This window comes from Dendronephthya gigantea, unplaced genomic scaffold (assembly GCF_004324835.1).
Source record: "Dendronephthya gigantea isolate DGI-Jeju-01 unplaced genomic scaffold, DenGig_1.0 000014F, whole genome shotgun sequence".
NCBI classification, from domain to species: Eukaryota; Metazoa; Cnidaria; class Anthozoa; order Malacalcyonacea; family Nephtheidae; genus Dendronephthya; species Dendronephthya gigantea.
The window spans coordinates 677,795-694,756 of record NW_021163024.1 but is presented as its reverse complement, the minus strand read 5'-3'; the positions used below and the strand labels follow the sequence as shown (position 1 = coordinate 694,756).

Below are 16,962 nucleotides of genomic sequence, written 5' to 3'. Positions count from 1 at the left end.
TTATAATAAATTTACTAGGTAATAGAGAGGCACAATGCCAGGCAAGTACCTTGGTCAAAATTACAATTCTTAACTCTTTTTTGTCATAAATATACATAGAAATACAGAAATTTTACTGAATTACTGTGGTGGATTTAGCGTCAGTATACAATCAAAATATAATCGCACATATTTACTGATTTAGAGAAATATTAGCTTAAAGGCTTTTAAAATCATTCCATTGGTAGATTTGTGTTCTTAAACATTGTTTGGAAATTGATATCAAGCATCGTTTAACTGTTCTGTACCAATTCATTTTGACTGTACCGCTACTTCACCACTGTTGAACTAACCAATAACACCTGTATTCAAAAAGCCCACTCACACTCACACTGAATTTTTATTACTGATCAAAGATCTAACGTGAAACACTAAAAATGAAGCTCGTATATTAGAGTGAAAATATTGCCATGCAAACGTTTTGAAAAGTTGAAATCTCCCACAGTCCCACTCAACGATTTTGAATGTGAGTAAGTTTTTAAAATACAGGCGTTAGTCTTGCATGGATAATCATTAACCTAAACATAGTAATCAAATTTGTAAGATTGAATATATACACACATATGATTGAATATATACACACACCGAATGGATGCAATGTTTTCCATGACTTTTGAAGCTACAACCGCAATTGTTTGCATTACTCTAAAGGTTACTGGTTCAATAAAGTAATGTTCGTAATCGAAGTTTGTCCTGATTTGTGCTGACAACGGTCAAAAAAATATACAAATGGATCCACCAGAAGATTATTTCATAAACTCTCGATAAGTAACATGTGATGGACCAATTTTCTGATAACCGTCATGATATGTACATGAAGACTGTTCTTAGGGAGAGTGATTGATTAGTCGACACTGATTTCCATCACTCCACTATTATAGTAAGTGCAAGGCTTGAGTTTTCCTAAAATCTCTTCATCCAGCGACCCATTCTTATATTCGAAACAATTTAATTGCAACATCCAGTGTGGCAAATCTTTCTTCTTGGTTCCAACGAGTATTCCAACGAATTTATCCGAGGCCAAACAATTTTCTCCCAGTTTATTCCTTATCAGTGATATTTCATTAGAGCAGCGTTGATCATTATATGATAACTTCTCTTTCTGATTTTTCTCTGAGTGGAATAAGTTACACACTTTTAAATATTCTGAGGTGATAACGATGATAATCTTTTCAGCCTCCAGTAAACGCGCTTCACTCCATGCTTGTGGGTTAGTTTTGGTGAAGAGAATATCTATCACCGCGTTAATCTTCTTAGTTTTAAGCCATCTCGCCAAATTTTTTATTTCACTTTTGTTGTCCATGTGGTAGGAAACATAGTGTGGAGCACCTAGTGTCAAAGACGCATACAGTTACAATAGTCAAAGACGCATACAGTTACGAGAGTCAAAGACGCATTCAGTTACGAGAGTCAAAGACGCATACAGTTACGAGAGTCAAAGACGCATACAGTTACGAGAGTCAAAGACGCATACAGTTATACGAGAGTCAAAGACGCATACAGTTACGAGAGTCAAAGACGCATACAGTTACGAGAGTCAAAGACGCATACAGTTACGAGAGTCAAAGACGCATACAGTTACGAGAGTCAAAGACGCATACAGTTACGAGAGACAAAGACGCATACAGTTACGAGAGTCAAAGACGCATACAGTTATACGAGAGTCAAAGACGCATACAGTTACGAGAGTCAAAGACGCATACAGTTACGAGAGTCAAAGACGCATACAGTTACGAGAGTCAAAGACGCATACAGTTACGAGAGTCAAAGACGCATACAGTTACGAGAGTCAAAGACGCATACAGTTACGAGAGACAAAGACGCATACAGTTACGAGAGTCAAAGACGCATACAGTTACGTGAGTCAAAGACGCATACAGTTACGAGAGTCAAAGACGCATACAGTTACGAGAGTCAAAGACGCATACCGTTACGAGAGTCAAAGACGCATACAGTTATACGAGAGACAAAGACGCATACCGTTACGAGAGTCAATGACGCATACAGTTACGAGAGTCAAAGACGCATACAGTTACGAGAGTCAAAGACGCATACAGTTATACGAGAGTCAAAGACGCATACAGTTACGAGAGTCAAAGACGCATACAGTTACGAGAGTCAAAGACGCATACAGTTACAGCACACGAGTACAGTTAAACGTAAACGCAATGAACGAATAATAATGATTTATAGTTATAACAATTATTTCCGCTGGAAAGAACATGCTAAAATAAACACAACTGCAAACTTTCGTTGCAGTGTCAAAATTATATATAATTATATAGTTTTAAATTAAATATAATTATATTATAAATTTTTCACTACGTGCTAAAAAATATCACATGCTGATTATTGTGAATAGGTTAATTATAAAATGGTAGCTCTGTCAAACGCACAGTGATTGCTTCTGAAGATTTAGCTATTTCGTTTGTTCAATACATCCATTGTATAAAAAAACAAAAGACATTTATTTCGACAAGAAATATCATGGATCAACGACACAATCAAGCCATGAACACGTGGATGGACGGCATGCGCGTGGACGCTGATGTAAAAAGTTTTAAAAAAACCGTACGATTGTTAAATTGCGATGATTTGCTGGGGCAAACCTGAGCAATGACGACGAACGATATTGTGAAACAGATTTCAAAAACCTTAGCAACCTAGAGTTTCCAGGTACATGCGAAACAACCAGACAACTCTCTGCCTGAGGGCAATTTAAATTCTAATCCTGATTGCACATCCTCAAAGTACAACTAATAAAATACTGACTTTTTAAAGACGGGAAACTTTGGAATCTTTTCTGCGAAGCACATGAGAATAATCAACGTTATTTGTAAATGACATTAAGCATCTTACCTTTATCGTGGGTCTCATACGAACGTATGATCTTATTAACACTTGATCTTCTTTTGTAAAATAGAAGAAGAAGGACGAGAATGGCGATAGCAATACAAGTAATAACAATCGAGAAAACCAGTTTATTCACAACAGGCTCTATAAAAAATAAGGCCAATGATAATTAAAAAAGAATTTGACGCTAGCAGTAGTTTAAAACTCGTTTATTTGCATAGTATTATCAGTTGGTTTTCGCTCTCAACAGGTTTCATCCATATAAGTATTTGGCGTAGTCAGTATTTATATTTTGTGAGTGTTCAAATTATTCTTACTATCAGAAGCGTTGTTTTTTTTGTCACGTCGCGGTACCTCGTTTTTGATAGTCACTGAATACAATAAAAATTGAAAACAGTTATTAAAAGTATAATTGTGTTTACACACGGCAGACACAGTAGGTAACCATGTGTTGAGTTGATGGCTATTTCAGTGGCTATTTTTGTCGAGTTTTGCCAAGGTGCCTCGATCATTACCTCATGTTCTAACGTCAGCTGAAGGTTAAATTTGAATATTCATACCGTGAGTGGTTTTTGCTGAATTTGTTTCCGACTTCATGTCTTTGTCTGTAGATGTGCCTGGTCAAAACAAAATTAAAAACCTAACAGATATTATGTTATTATTGTTTTTACAGGTGATAGGATTGTAGCACACGAGCAGGGCCGTTGCTAGAAGCTTAATTGCATGGGAGGGGTTATGTTCATATATTCATGTTTGTACCACCGTAAAAAACAATAGCAAACAAAAGAAATCAGTTGGGCACAATGGTCGGACATAAGACGAATATATGAATATGCACACATAGCCCCCCCCCCCCTAGCCACGACCCTGCACTCGACAGTTGTGCACTATCACTAGTTAAGCGAAATATCTCGCGAGGCATGCACAATTGTCGCCAGGTTTCTCTCGACACTCATAATATTTGTGAGGAATTCATTTCGCGAGCCATGTCAATTGGCATTTGTCGCCATTTTCATGCCCTACTTGAAATGTGCCGATCACAATAAATATAAGAGATGAGAGGCTAGACTATGATCATTCTCTTTGATGCAAAAGGGAAACTCTGGACCTAAGGAGGTAACCCTGAAGTATGTTTGTCCAGTTTCATACATTGCGGTCAGTGTTACTACATATACTTGTGGGCTGTTTTAGCTTTAAATTTAGCTGTTTATTCCTCCATGACAAAAGCTCTATACAAATGAACTGTGTTTTCACCTGACTCGTACCTTTATTGCTCTCTGTTGGATTTGTTTTTGTTGTATTGGTGTAATTGTTGAAGGGTGGATCTACCAATACAAAAAATGAAAGAATATTATTAGTTAAAGACGGACGTCTGAAAAAGTAAACTGAGAACTATCTATGAAGACAGTGGCAGCATTCAACCATGTAATAAAACGCGTATCAACTGATTGGGGACGTAGTTATTAAAATGACCAAATATGCCGTCTTTACAGAAGATCTTATTAAAGCAAAATGTCAGAGATCAGAAACCTGAGCAGCTTGGAGGCTCGAATGTACGATGAGTAAACGTTCCTCCTTTAGACATTGGCAGTGGTAATACCTGAAAAATATAATGGGCTGTGTATTAATTTAGATTAAGGGAGTTTAGTAAACCTCATTTTTTCGCCCATTTAGAGAAAAATTGCGAGTTTTTTGGACATACTCGAAAAGATTTCGACTATTACGCTCAAGCAAACTACGCCATTGGCATACAAGTCGCATTTGAAGCATCAAAAATGCAGGCGGCTTTCCCTGAATCATATAACAGAAAAATCATTATGCATAATTTTTATTACGTACCGAAATATCCAGTTTTTCTTTGCCATCCCATCCTTTTGACGCATCTATGATATACGATGTTACATTCTAAAAAAAGGAATAAAAATTTTCGTATATTCACTGGTTTCATCCGCATGATGATTCACTCTGACACTACTTGACTTTTAACATTGTTCTGGGTTTCCTGTTGCGATCGTTTCAAATACTTCTGTCACAAAAAGTGAAATCTGGTTATTAATGTGTTATTATTATATACTCTTGTCATTTTGCATGGTGAATCTCTATATTAATGTTAGTTTGTTGGTATACCACGTAAATATTAAAGTCTTTCATTAACAAACATACCTTAAAGACTAACGTCGGGGCATGCGCAGAAAAGGCTAGTAAAATTTAATTCAACAACGAAAGCGCGGGATTAAAAGTCTACAATATATAATTGCATACCTCATCTGCGATTTGATCGCAAAAAGTGCCCCAGGTAGCAGTGTCCCAGATAATATAATAGCCAGTACACTCATCTCTCCCAGCTACAATAAAGATTAAATCATTGAATGTAAAATTTACATTTAAATTAGTTCTTATTTATTTGGAATAAAAGGCATCGGATCTTATAGTTGTGGAACGGACCTCTAATCATGGCTGATCCTTATATTGTTGCTAAATTTTATGCGGTTTTCCCAAATTCGAATGCCGAAAAAATTTTTTAAATCAATTCGATAATAAATGAAAATGTTATTGTCTATATTTATTGTTATCATTATATATAACGCATTTAGATCTTTTATATCAAAATTTTACCATGTTATATAACTGAGGTCGGTTGTTCGAAAGGCGTTTAGCTTAAACAGTGGATAAGCCAAAGTTTAAAATTACTCTCATGCATCTTGTGAATGACTGAATCTGCATCGTATGCATTAAATATGTACTTCCATTGACAATTAAGCTATATTTCAATCAAAATATTTCAGCTTAGTTGTACAATAAATATGTAGTTTTCCATTTTGAACTTATCCACGTTTAAGTTAAACGCCTTTCGAACAACCAGCCCCTGGCCCCAGCTGTTTACGTACGTTCAGGTGTCGGTATTCCCCAGGTGATATCCGCTGCTTTTGAATTCTTTTCTTCCGTACATTTCGCAGTCCAGTTAAGGCTCCCCGCACTTATTAAGAATCCATTTGTAGACGTTGGCCATGGCGTGCGGCATCCTTTAAATGTATTGGCAAAAGATTTTATCCAATACAACTTTCACTGAAAGTTTTTTATAAACAATAGTATAGGACTCCCATGCATACTGTTTCCATACTATATATCCGTAGTATAAAAATGGCATTGTATTGTATCATACATTTCCAATACATGGATTTTGAAAAATCTTTTTAATGTTTGCATCAAATGTGGTATAACAACGGCTTAAAATAGACGAAAACACTTCTTGACATTTCGAGAGATCCTTCTGGGTAAAAAATCCAATTAGATCTCTATAAGAGTAAAGTTTGATTTACACCAACCGTATTGACAAACAAATGCCTAATTGTTGACTATTTTATCTGTATATTATAATCACGCGTCTCTTTGCCAGCGTATTGAACGTAATGCTCTCCCTGGTAACTATACATGAGTTAGACATACTAACTCTCCTGACAAAGGTCTTTTTCTAGAAGTGTCGAGAAGTGTTGTTGCCCATTTTATAGGCAGTTGTTATATACAAGATTATAAATGCAAAGTTGTTGCAGATGCTACCAGTTTGCTCCCTCGTTATTGTGGAATGTTATTAGATACTATATATATTGTATACCGTCTTTACTATCTTGCAGGTTGTTCTGTCTACTAGAATATACCGGTTATAAACCCTTTGCGGCAAAAGTCATATTGCGATACAAAACCTTTTATAACATGCAGTTAGCCATGACTTTATTAGAAGACAGAGTAGACACTCTCTGATAAGATACAAGATCTTCAACTTACGGTATGAAGACAACGGTCGTTTAGTTGAGGTCACTTGCTTCACAGCTTGTGTCTAGAAAATAATAGTGGGTGAAAAATATGCAAATTTAGTATTTACAGTAGTATTCTCATATAAATAAATTTCTTAAATTTCTCAAGTAAATTTCTTAATAAAATGAACTTTGACTTACACTTTTTTGTGTTGTGTTGACACCTCTTCTTACTCTAAATTCTAAAGGTGTCATAAGAATTATTTCATATATATCGAATTGGGTACATGAAAGCTATGTAGGTATATAGGTATATAGGTATATATGTAGGTATATAGGTATATAGGTATATAGGTATATAGGTATATAGGTATATAGGTATATAGGTATATAGGTATATAGATATATAGGTATATAGGTATATAGCTATATAGCTATATAGCTATATAGCTATATAGCTATATAGCTATATAGCTATATAGCTATATAGCTATATAGCTATATAGCTATATAGCTATATAGCTATATAGCTATATAGCTATGTGGATATTGTTTTGCCAAATGTTGTAAAATGTAAGTAGTAAGAAAAATAAATAGAACACAACAATAATAGTAAATATATTGAAATCGTTTTGCAAAATGTTGCAAAATGCTAGTTGTACGAAAAATAAATAGAACACAACAATATTACTCAATATATGAAAATTGTTTTGCCAAATTGTTGTAAAATGTAACTGTTTTCTTTTTCCAACTGTGTTTGATTAATTTCATTTAACTGGCTTCAATATGAAACACGCATACTCGGTATAGCTGGAGCGACTTTCCAGGAAAGATGTTGTATAATTAGGTTTATTATATGGCTTTTCTATTCTTGGCCAAGATCTTCTATTCTGATTGGTTGTCGAGCGGTCACCGCTATAGGTCCGTAAAAACCAATATCCGGACCGTCGTCCGAATACTCCGTATCTGGACCAGTGTCCGGGATGTCTCATGTAGTTCAGCCATATAATAAACAGATTATTGACCTCGCTTGTTCGATCTGTACTGCGAAATACAGTACCGATATCAGACCGATATTTCACATGCAGTGCACACCACAAGCTCGGTCAATAATCAGTTAATATGTGCGTGCATGGTAAATTTACCTCTGAGAGTGCTTCTGCTTTCTCCACATAATTTTAACCTTTGTTTGGTTGCCTGCATGGAATATCAAAAACAGTGGAATGACCATACTATAGAATTTTTCCTATTAGTACAATGTGCAGTCATGAGATAATTTAAATTGTAAAGAAGCGCTTGCAAGATAGAAAAATTTTAAACTAGGATATAGCCAGGTGGAAAGCGAATTCGAAATTCACGGCCGAGAATATATAAAGCTAGTGTGGTTTTAAAATCAAATGTGCAACAAATCGTTATATTTTTTACTTTAATTATTTGTTCAAATTTTAGTGGTATATAAATTTAATTTCTATTCTATTATGTTCCATAATTTTAAAACTTAATCCGAAAGAATGTAAAATACGGAATTGGCATTTTTTGTTTCACACGCAAACAATTGATGTTATTTCTTGAAAGCTGTTTTTCCACGCAGACGGGCATAAAGAAATTAGCTGATAGCCCACGTTCTCGGTAAGTTCGTTTTGAACTTAATGTACCTAAATTTTACTGTGTGCAAGCTTCAAGTCTTCTGTGCAAGTTAGATTTTGTTGAGCATTTATAAATCTTTTTGCTCACCAAATTTGAAGTCTATAGTATTGAGAATTACGACGAAGTCTATACCAATTTCCGCAGTGTCATGTTACACGGTGCAGTTTTTCTTGCAACTAGCAATACAATCTACTTTTAAGATATGTAAATAGCTGCATGCATGTAAGTTTATAGTCTTCAAAATGCCATGTATAAGAAACGTGGAGTTAACGCGTTGTCGTAGTTGCCAAATTTGTATCTCTGAAAAGTAGAATGATATTGCAAGTTGCATGAAAAGTTGCTCCGTGTAACAGTGCCTCAAAGGAAATTCACTTCTCTAGGTTTACGCTGCTATATATTAACATGAAGACGAAGCTCTACCGGGCTGCGCATGCGCAAATGGTGTACTGTTCGCTTCGTCTGTAATGATTGCGTGACTCATACATTGACATACCAGTATAATCATGAAATTGATCAATAAACACGAAGACAGGTATTGTTTTGGTGCTTAGGTCTTTTGAGAAGAAATTAAATATTCAAAACGTATCGGATATCAAGATTAAATGCATGACACCAGTATTTTTTAACACAGTTTATGCTCCGCCATATTTGCAAAGATATACGAATCTCGTTCCACAGTTCGATTATAAAACGGCAGGAAAACTCGGCTAAAAGAGGGAGCGGAAACAGTGGTGTCGACAACATTATGAATCAGTTGAATTATGAATCGTTGACGCGTAACGATCAGGGGCAGGATGTATGAAAGCCGAATAGAATAGCGCTATCCACCGGATAGTGATTTTTTCAACCGTTCTAAAAATGCTCGAAGAGCGAAAAAATTTCATCTTTGGAGCCAAAAATCATTAAAAAGAATCCTCGATTTAGGAATATTAAGATTTAATCAAAGTAGCAAACAAAGGGCGATTTTAAAGCGATTGAAAAAAATCACTTTCCGGTGGATAGCGCTATCCGATATCAAGATATCAAATCTGCACATGATACTGGCTGAATATGCTGCACTCTTTTTTTATGCCCAAGATACTGCACAAAATTCTTCACTCCCAATTTTTCATAGAGGATTAAACCTGAAGATTAAACCTGAATGACCTGCGTGCATGTCTTTTGACCTATCCCTTCTTTTCAATTCACCAGCAATACGAACCCGGGTACAAGGAGCTGTTCTCCGCTCTAGTGTTTCTCCTCTTAAAACGACTATGAAGTCAACGAGAATGTACTATCCTCTGCATGGTAACGACACAAATACAGCACTGTCCAGAAATAACCTAACAAAAACCGCGCTTAACCTACAATCCCATGCAATATAATATGTGCCACCATGAGTTTTCAATGTTGATCCCCCTTCCCCCTATCTCAATGTTGTATTTTAACATGTAATGAAGACTAACACCTCGAATAGTGAAAACCATCACTACTCAACATTGAAACAGGGTGCGGGAGTATGTAGTGTCTCGTTAATTTTGCATAAGATTGTAGGTCACACTTCGGTCTTATCGCGGTTGAACCGACGTCGAACCGCGGTGAGACGGAGGTTTAACCTGGACCTAACTCGATCTGACAGCCATATTTTAAGATGTTTTCGATATGATTATTGTGTTGTTCTCAACCGTTCATAACATTCCGTTCGGAAGCGAACGACATTCGCGATCGTATTTTTTCGCTTGCGGTCGTCTGCGGTTTCTATCGATCGACCGTAACGAACCGCAACCGCAGTGTTAGGTCATTCCTGGACAGTACTGTACTTTCATACATTACGTTCCTTCTTCCATCGTATGTATCACTCTAGTGTTTCATTCTGACTACTCCCTCACTTTTTCTCAAAAAACAAAAGTGTTTTTCTAGAGACATCGCATTATTCTCTACCCTGACTCAAGGTAATACGACGTGTGCCTGAGCCCTGTAATGCTTGGTAAATCTTACGTTCGACTAATTTAGCCACTAAGCTTTTTTTAAACATCAAAAAAGTTTAATTAGTCAAACGTTCTTGCATTGCCCAACCTTGCTCTGTCATACAAAGTAAACTAAAATCTTAGCCCCCACCCTCCCCCAAATGTTCAATTTCATGGCGCCGGCCGTGCCTGCTTCTGTCCCGTTGATATCATTGAGTGGCGTATAAAACCTTCCCTTGAGATAACTGCAGAGAAAGTAATCCCTGGTCGTTTAATCTGGGGGGCGATGTGATGTTGTCACAGGATACAAACATTCCTTTTTAAAGACGAATGGACCAATAATTGAATCATTTCTTTAGACGCTCATCCAAACAGTCAGTTTAATCCTCTTATTGCGCCAGGCAATCATGAAATCAGGTGGCCGGCCTCTTTTGGTGGGAATGGTGGTATACTGCATGAATTAGACTAGAATTTAAACTATTTAAACTGTTTAAATTAAACTAGAATTTACTTCCCCATTCGTTCATACAAACCACCTATCACTAATCACAAAATTTTCCAAAAGCAAAGTCAACTCAGTTGTATATCGAATGCAAATTTGTTAAATATGCCAATGCAAATGCAGTCTCGTGGATGTTGATTTAGCAGGAAGCCCAACACGGGATCTTCAAAATGGGATTAAAATTAAGCTTAAAAATTATAATTTACGCGTTTTTTTATAGTGTCTCCGTGGAATGTGTCTCCGAATTTTTTTTAGTAAGATATTTGAAGTACTGCATGTATTGTCTATTTTGACTACTTGAAGAGATAAATTTTTTATAAGATAAAAAAGCTATTTAAATCTTATATTTCAACAACAGAGATTAACGCGTTCCTACCTATTGCCATTTCAAACACATGCGTGATACGTGATTCAAACACGAGTTGTTTTAGATTCAAAACTGATTACAAATATTTATACATATGCAACTTTCCTTGCAACTTGCAATTTTGCAATTATATTTTTAGGGATGTTTGCAAAATGCTCAGATCGAAAAAGTTATCGACCGTAAAAAATCTGTTCTTAATCGTACTTGTCAACTTTAGATGCCTCAGGAGTGGAATTGCATTGCAAATTGCAAGGAAACTCGCATAGTATAACAGCGCCTCAACATTTTCGCTTGACGATTGAAGAATGCAACAAATTGAAGGATGCAAGAAATTAAACATGACAAATATTAAATCGTTCAGCTCACTTAACAACAAAAAGATGAATAAATTAATACATTAAACGTGAAAAATGATATTTACAGGGGAAATGAGACGAACAGCGTGGCAGCAGCGTGCTATGACCTAAGTGCATGTTGCATGGGTGAACATGTGTAAAATATTAGGAAATTTAAGAGCAACTAAATCTATACAACGCGGGCGTGACATAAACACAGACGCTAGTGTTAGCAAATCTAGTTTTAATTAGTTTTTCACACGATTCTGACTTTGTTTACCAAAAGGAGTTTACAGTTTTTATTCTTGTTTTGAAACTGTGGAAATAACAACAGTACTACTTCGTGTCCGCGGCGTTCCTTTGCATGGTGCATTGGTTAAGCCCCCTGTTATATTTATACTCGGAAAATAAAGAGACTTTTCTTAGGAAGTTTTGAAATCTGATAAGTACCATGTGGCATGTCATATCACATATTTTGGGAGAGGATTTGACGGAAATTTGAGTCAAGATATAACATAAAAAAGCGAACTGAGTCAATACCAATGCAAGGTTTGACTGCATGCTACCATCAGATGTTGCATCTTTGTTGATACAGAGCTAGAAATATTAGAACTGACGCCTCTAATGATATATGACTGTCTAAAATATGATAAATTTGACAGCTAGATCCCACTACTCAGCAGCCTATAACACTAAAATATGGTATCTTTATACCGCTGGTATTTTTGAAAGCTCACCGACCCTCGAGTATGCCACCGAGGTTACATTCTTTACTGTTAGGTTGTAGTCGCATAAGCCTTTCCTCAATCAATGGTAAGACTGGTTAAATATCTAAAATTCCCTCAGTATGGACAATATACCATCTATGAGTAGCTGTACGGGGACTTTGATCTCAAATTCTAAGGCGAGAATGAGACATTGAGAAATAAATTTACGCGCACGTGCCCCTACAGCTTACACAGTCGTATCTTTGGGTCATTATCTATAGGCCACTACAAGCCCGTGCACGTTTTTCGGAAATTTTATCCACAAGTTTACAGAAACACAACAATAAGGCCAAAATTTCGTAACTTTGTCGATCAAATATGGATCAAGTCATGCGTTTCTTGTAATTTGTGACCAGACAAAGCTTTTGCCGCCTTGCTCAACAGTAAAGTCAAATGTCAATAGCTTAATAACTGAAACTAAGTTAAATGCATCTGATATATCAAAACCGGGAAAAAGTTATTGAAGTCTTACCATATTCGAAGCAAGGGTAGCATTACCTTGGCTAAAACTCTATACGCTCAATATGCAACATAATAAGGCTTTAAATGTTATGATTCTAACTTCTAAGCAGACGTCGACGACGCTAACCGAAGTATTGTGTGTAAGTTTTGTGTTTGGATTTACAAATCAAATTTACCAATACTAAAAAGCCACAGAACTTAAAGATTTATCAAAGGCATACCTTTTGACTTATGGTTTCACATAAACGATCGTAGCTCTCCGAGTAGGTTCTTCCAGATCGGATCTCGTAGACCAAACACAAGACCGCCAACAGGCGAATATTCAAAATAGCAGACATTTAATATTCCGCTTGTGTGAACGCGTCCAGCTGAAGGGTCGTGAAAAGATTATGGCGTCTGTGCATGAAATCAGTTGCCTCTGTCGAACTACGCGTCCATCTGCTCGAATTGAAAGTTATTTCTTATCTCCCCAAGCAGATATAAACATAGCGCCAGTTGTAGTAGCGAGCAAAATGCCACAAGGTGTTTGCGAAAGTGTCACATTTCACGAGATTAAACATGAAAAATGCATGCTATGTCAGTAAACTATTCATGTCAGATCATGTTTATATCAACCTTTTTCCATTAATGCAAGCATATTTTTGAATTTTTCCTATATATTTTTTGTTTCCCCCCGACGATCTAAATAACAACTTTATATGCATTAAATTTTCAATGTTTCAACGCTTTAATTTGTAGCTGGAAAAGATACAAGATATGATTAAATGATAATTTCTAACACAATGCGGAACCATCAGTTTGCAATTGAAAACTGAGTCAAAGCTGAATCAGTGATTATAATTGTATACATGCATGCATGCATAAGGTATATATCAAGCTCTGCAGGATACTGATACTCAAATACATACAAAAAAATGCTATTAATAAAATGGCCAGTTTTTGGCCTGATAAAAAAGGTCTCATCTGCTCTTCTCACGATGGGCGCCAACATGTTAAATGCAAAATGGAGGAAGTCTATTGAAAAGACAGCTTTTTAAGTGTTTACTCGCTTGTGCAAACACATTTACTGACATTATTATAATACTCAACCTGCACTGACATTAAAACCTTGAAAGGCTTCAATTTTTTGGCAAGTACAAGCAAACTGTAGATCACTAGCGTTCCTATCCCTAAGCTTTCAGCTGTTTATTTTTTAATCGCAGGAATATAAGGAGTAAGATACTCGCTTCATATGTCCACTCTAGCGCTAATATACTAGAATACTTCAATACTTTCCTGGTCTGACCTTACTCTTGACGAAAGACTATACTGCATGAACGGCAGCCTGCCTATGCATGGCAGTCAATAAAACCTCTCCTGAGAGCAGTCACTGTGTAATCCGCTTTACTCTTGTCCTATCAAAATTTATGCAATCCTTTTTAGACTATTTAAATAAACTCCATTTACGGCTTAGCTGAGAAATTATGGTTTGGAAGTTGAAGCGTGTCATGATTGGGCCTGAACCTCACCCGGTTTAGGGAGTCTCTGATAGGAACCGTTTAGTTTAGTTTAGGTATGAAATAATGCAAATTTTATTCATTTTTGTTGACTAAGACGCGAATGCATTCCATGCTTAAATTGCAGCGATTAAAAAGACCGTTTACCAATGTATATTTCCTCACGCATCCGGGTTGTAATTATAGAAATCCTGAATTAGAAAATTAAAAAAGTTATAGCGCTCTGTCACTAAGCTTAGACAGTCTGATTCACAGCAGACCACGGTCAAGGTTAGCACCTGACGTAATATCAGCTATTCAAATATGTAATGCTGTTTATTTTAACCTCCTCGCGGCATGCGCTCCGGTATACTATAAAAAATTATAAATATTTCTATTCGTCTAAGGCCTGATTCAGGGTGTCTGGAAGAACGCAACCTCGTTGTTTTCCCAGAAATACAGTAGTTTATATATAGTTTACTTATATAGAAATACGATTTTCACATTACTGCAGAGTTTAGCTGATCGCTAAACGCCAAGCAAATAATTTTTGTTTCTATTCATAACTGTCGGGTTTCTACTCGACCGCATAAGATTGAGGTAAAGTAGAAAATTATGCATTTACGTAATGAAATTTACATGACAGTAGTAAATTGACAAGCAATGCAGAACAGTCTTTGAAAACTTTAAAAAAAGTATATATGATGCGTTTAAGAACAAATGAAATAGATTTCCCAGGAAATCAGTCTGGTGTTGTTTTTCAATTCAGGGCCGTAGCTAGACACTTAATTGGAGGGTGTATATTCATATATTCATGTTTATCTACCGCAGGAACAATAGCGTACAAAAGGAATCAGTCGGGCATAAGATGAATTTATGAATATAGACCCTCCTCCAATTAAGCTTCTAGCTACGGCTCTGTTGTTTTTTTCATACAATTTGTTTACCAGAAATTCAGTCTATTCCCGCGAGATTTTGCTACCTAATGCATTGGTAAACAAAGTTTCATTGAAGCATAATCCTGGCGCCTAAATAGTACCCGAATAAATTTATTTAGAATATAAGCTAATCTCATGATATAGCTGTTACGCAATTAATATTTCATTGGCTGACCTCCACATCTCAGATAATTTAGGTGGCCCTTCCGTGATCTGAAAATATATACTAAATCCCAAGTAGGCGAATTTACTTGCGCGAAGAGATAAAAAGTAGGAAGCAATTCTACTTTTTCGCGGTGAATTGTTTCCCAATAGGTAGGAGTCTATTTAGCTACCTTGACTCCAGCTTTTGTTTCCAATATTTTCTGTTATTAACTTATATTATTTAATTATCGGTAGCTAAAGCGATAAAAATAGTTTTCTTGATTTTATCATACAGGGTGTCCCAAAAAAACCGAAAACTATTGAAATCACTCATTGTTAAAATTTGAATGGCGTGTTCACGAATTTCAGCCCGTGGGGATTTAATGCAACTTATAAAATGCTAAATGCTTTGTGTTGCTAGAGAAAGGGGACATGTCGAAGGACGTGGTCCTTGAGATGCACATTTAAATAATGTTATCCGTATTTGTGAATTGTGAATATTGTTAATAAATATCATTTTTGCGAACAAGCAAATTTGACTGCATCATATGCATGCTTAAAAATGCTTAAAATGCTTATGGCAACCCCGATTTATACACTTGTGGGCCCAACAGAGTGCTTAGGCATTCAAACTCTAACAATGGCATTGTTATGGGTGATTTCAATAGTTTTCGTTTTTTTTGGGACACCCTGTATATAAATCAAGTGACGTAGCGTCACTTAATAGAGGGTGTGACCACAGTTAACTGTGGTGTGATAGCCAAATTTTACCAATGATCACGTGACACTTGAAGCGCATCAGAGCCCCATAATCAATCACAAGAGAAAGTGTTTTAGTGCAGACCCCGATTACATGCACTACAGGGTGTATCAAAAAAACTGCAAATACCATAATTTGTATGCACGAGATTAAACATTAGAATTTCAATGACTGTGCAACTAATTACGCTTCTGGGATTTGAAAATACGTTTCCCAGGGTTATCAAAACCAGCACACAAAGTGAATTAAACTTATGAGTTCGATTACGAATGGCTCAGTTAAGAACAGAACTAAGATTCCAGAAGCGTAATTAGTTGCACAGTCATTGAAATTCTATTAAAAGTGCGTACAAATTATGGTATTTGCAGTTTTTTTGATACACCCTGTATAGCGGATTCGCATGGTCACGGCATCAGTGTAAGTTGTTTGACCGCACGGTATCTCTGTCCCCAGAACTTTTTCATTTTGCAGATCTTGTTAAAGCGATTATGCTATCCAGGGGATAAAACTCGCTCAAACATGGCTAATTTTGATTTCGTTATGCGAGTGTGGTGTAAGTAAGCAAAGCAGGCTTTTGTAGTCAGTTTTAGAAAGTGAACTTAATTTTACCGAAACCAAAATTTCTATCAATTTGTTTTTTTTAGGTCTGTACTCTTATGAGTACATAACTTTTCACGAAAATCTGCCTCTCTTGCCCTCTGGCAAAGCATCCTTGAGTAAATACTTGCATCGGCTAATCACATTTTAATTCCAGGAACTCCAGGAAGAAGCCAAAAAGGTGGAGAAAAAATGCTTATATTTTGGACTTTGGAGTCTCTAAAATAGTAAAAATTTGGAAGACTATAAGAACTATAAGATTTTTAATCTTTATTTTTAGTTTCTTGTGTGCATGTAACAACAAATATAGTGGCAATAATGAATAAATGATTATGAATAAGTCAATAGTCATCTCTCACGTGATGTGTATTGTCAATA

General features: G+C 36.1%; 1 protein-coding gene across 2 annotated transcripts; it reads right to left on the bottom strand.

Moving 5' to 3' along the window:
• On the bottom strand, window positions 1–13,199 carry LOC114519684. Of its 2 annotated transcripts, XM_028539854.1 has the most exons (13): window positions 12,892–13,199; window positions 7,790–7,841; window positions 6,846–6,886; window positions 6,676–6,727; window positions 5,781–5,915; window positions 5,155–5,237; window positions 4,732–4,797; window positions 4,423–4,492; window positions 4,158–4,217; window positions 3,453–3,509; window positions 3,210–3,263; window positions 2,899–3,036; window positions 1–1,368 (listed from the first exon to the last, which is right to left on the bottom strand). In XM_028539854.1, exons 1-13 carry the CDS (start codon window positions 13,006–13,008, stop codon window positions 884–886), a joined length of 1,410 nt encoding a protein of 469 aa, XP_028395655.1. In that variant the 5' UTR covers window positions 13,009–13,199; the 3' UTR covers window positions 1–883. The 2 variants fall into 2 exon arrangements, with proteins under 2 accessions (XP_028395655.1, XP_028395656.1); XM_028539855.1 differs by lacking the exon at window positions 3,210–3,263.
• Window positions 13,200–16,962: the final 3,763 nt, after the last annotated feature.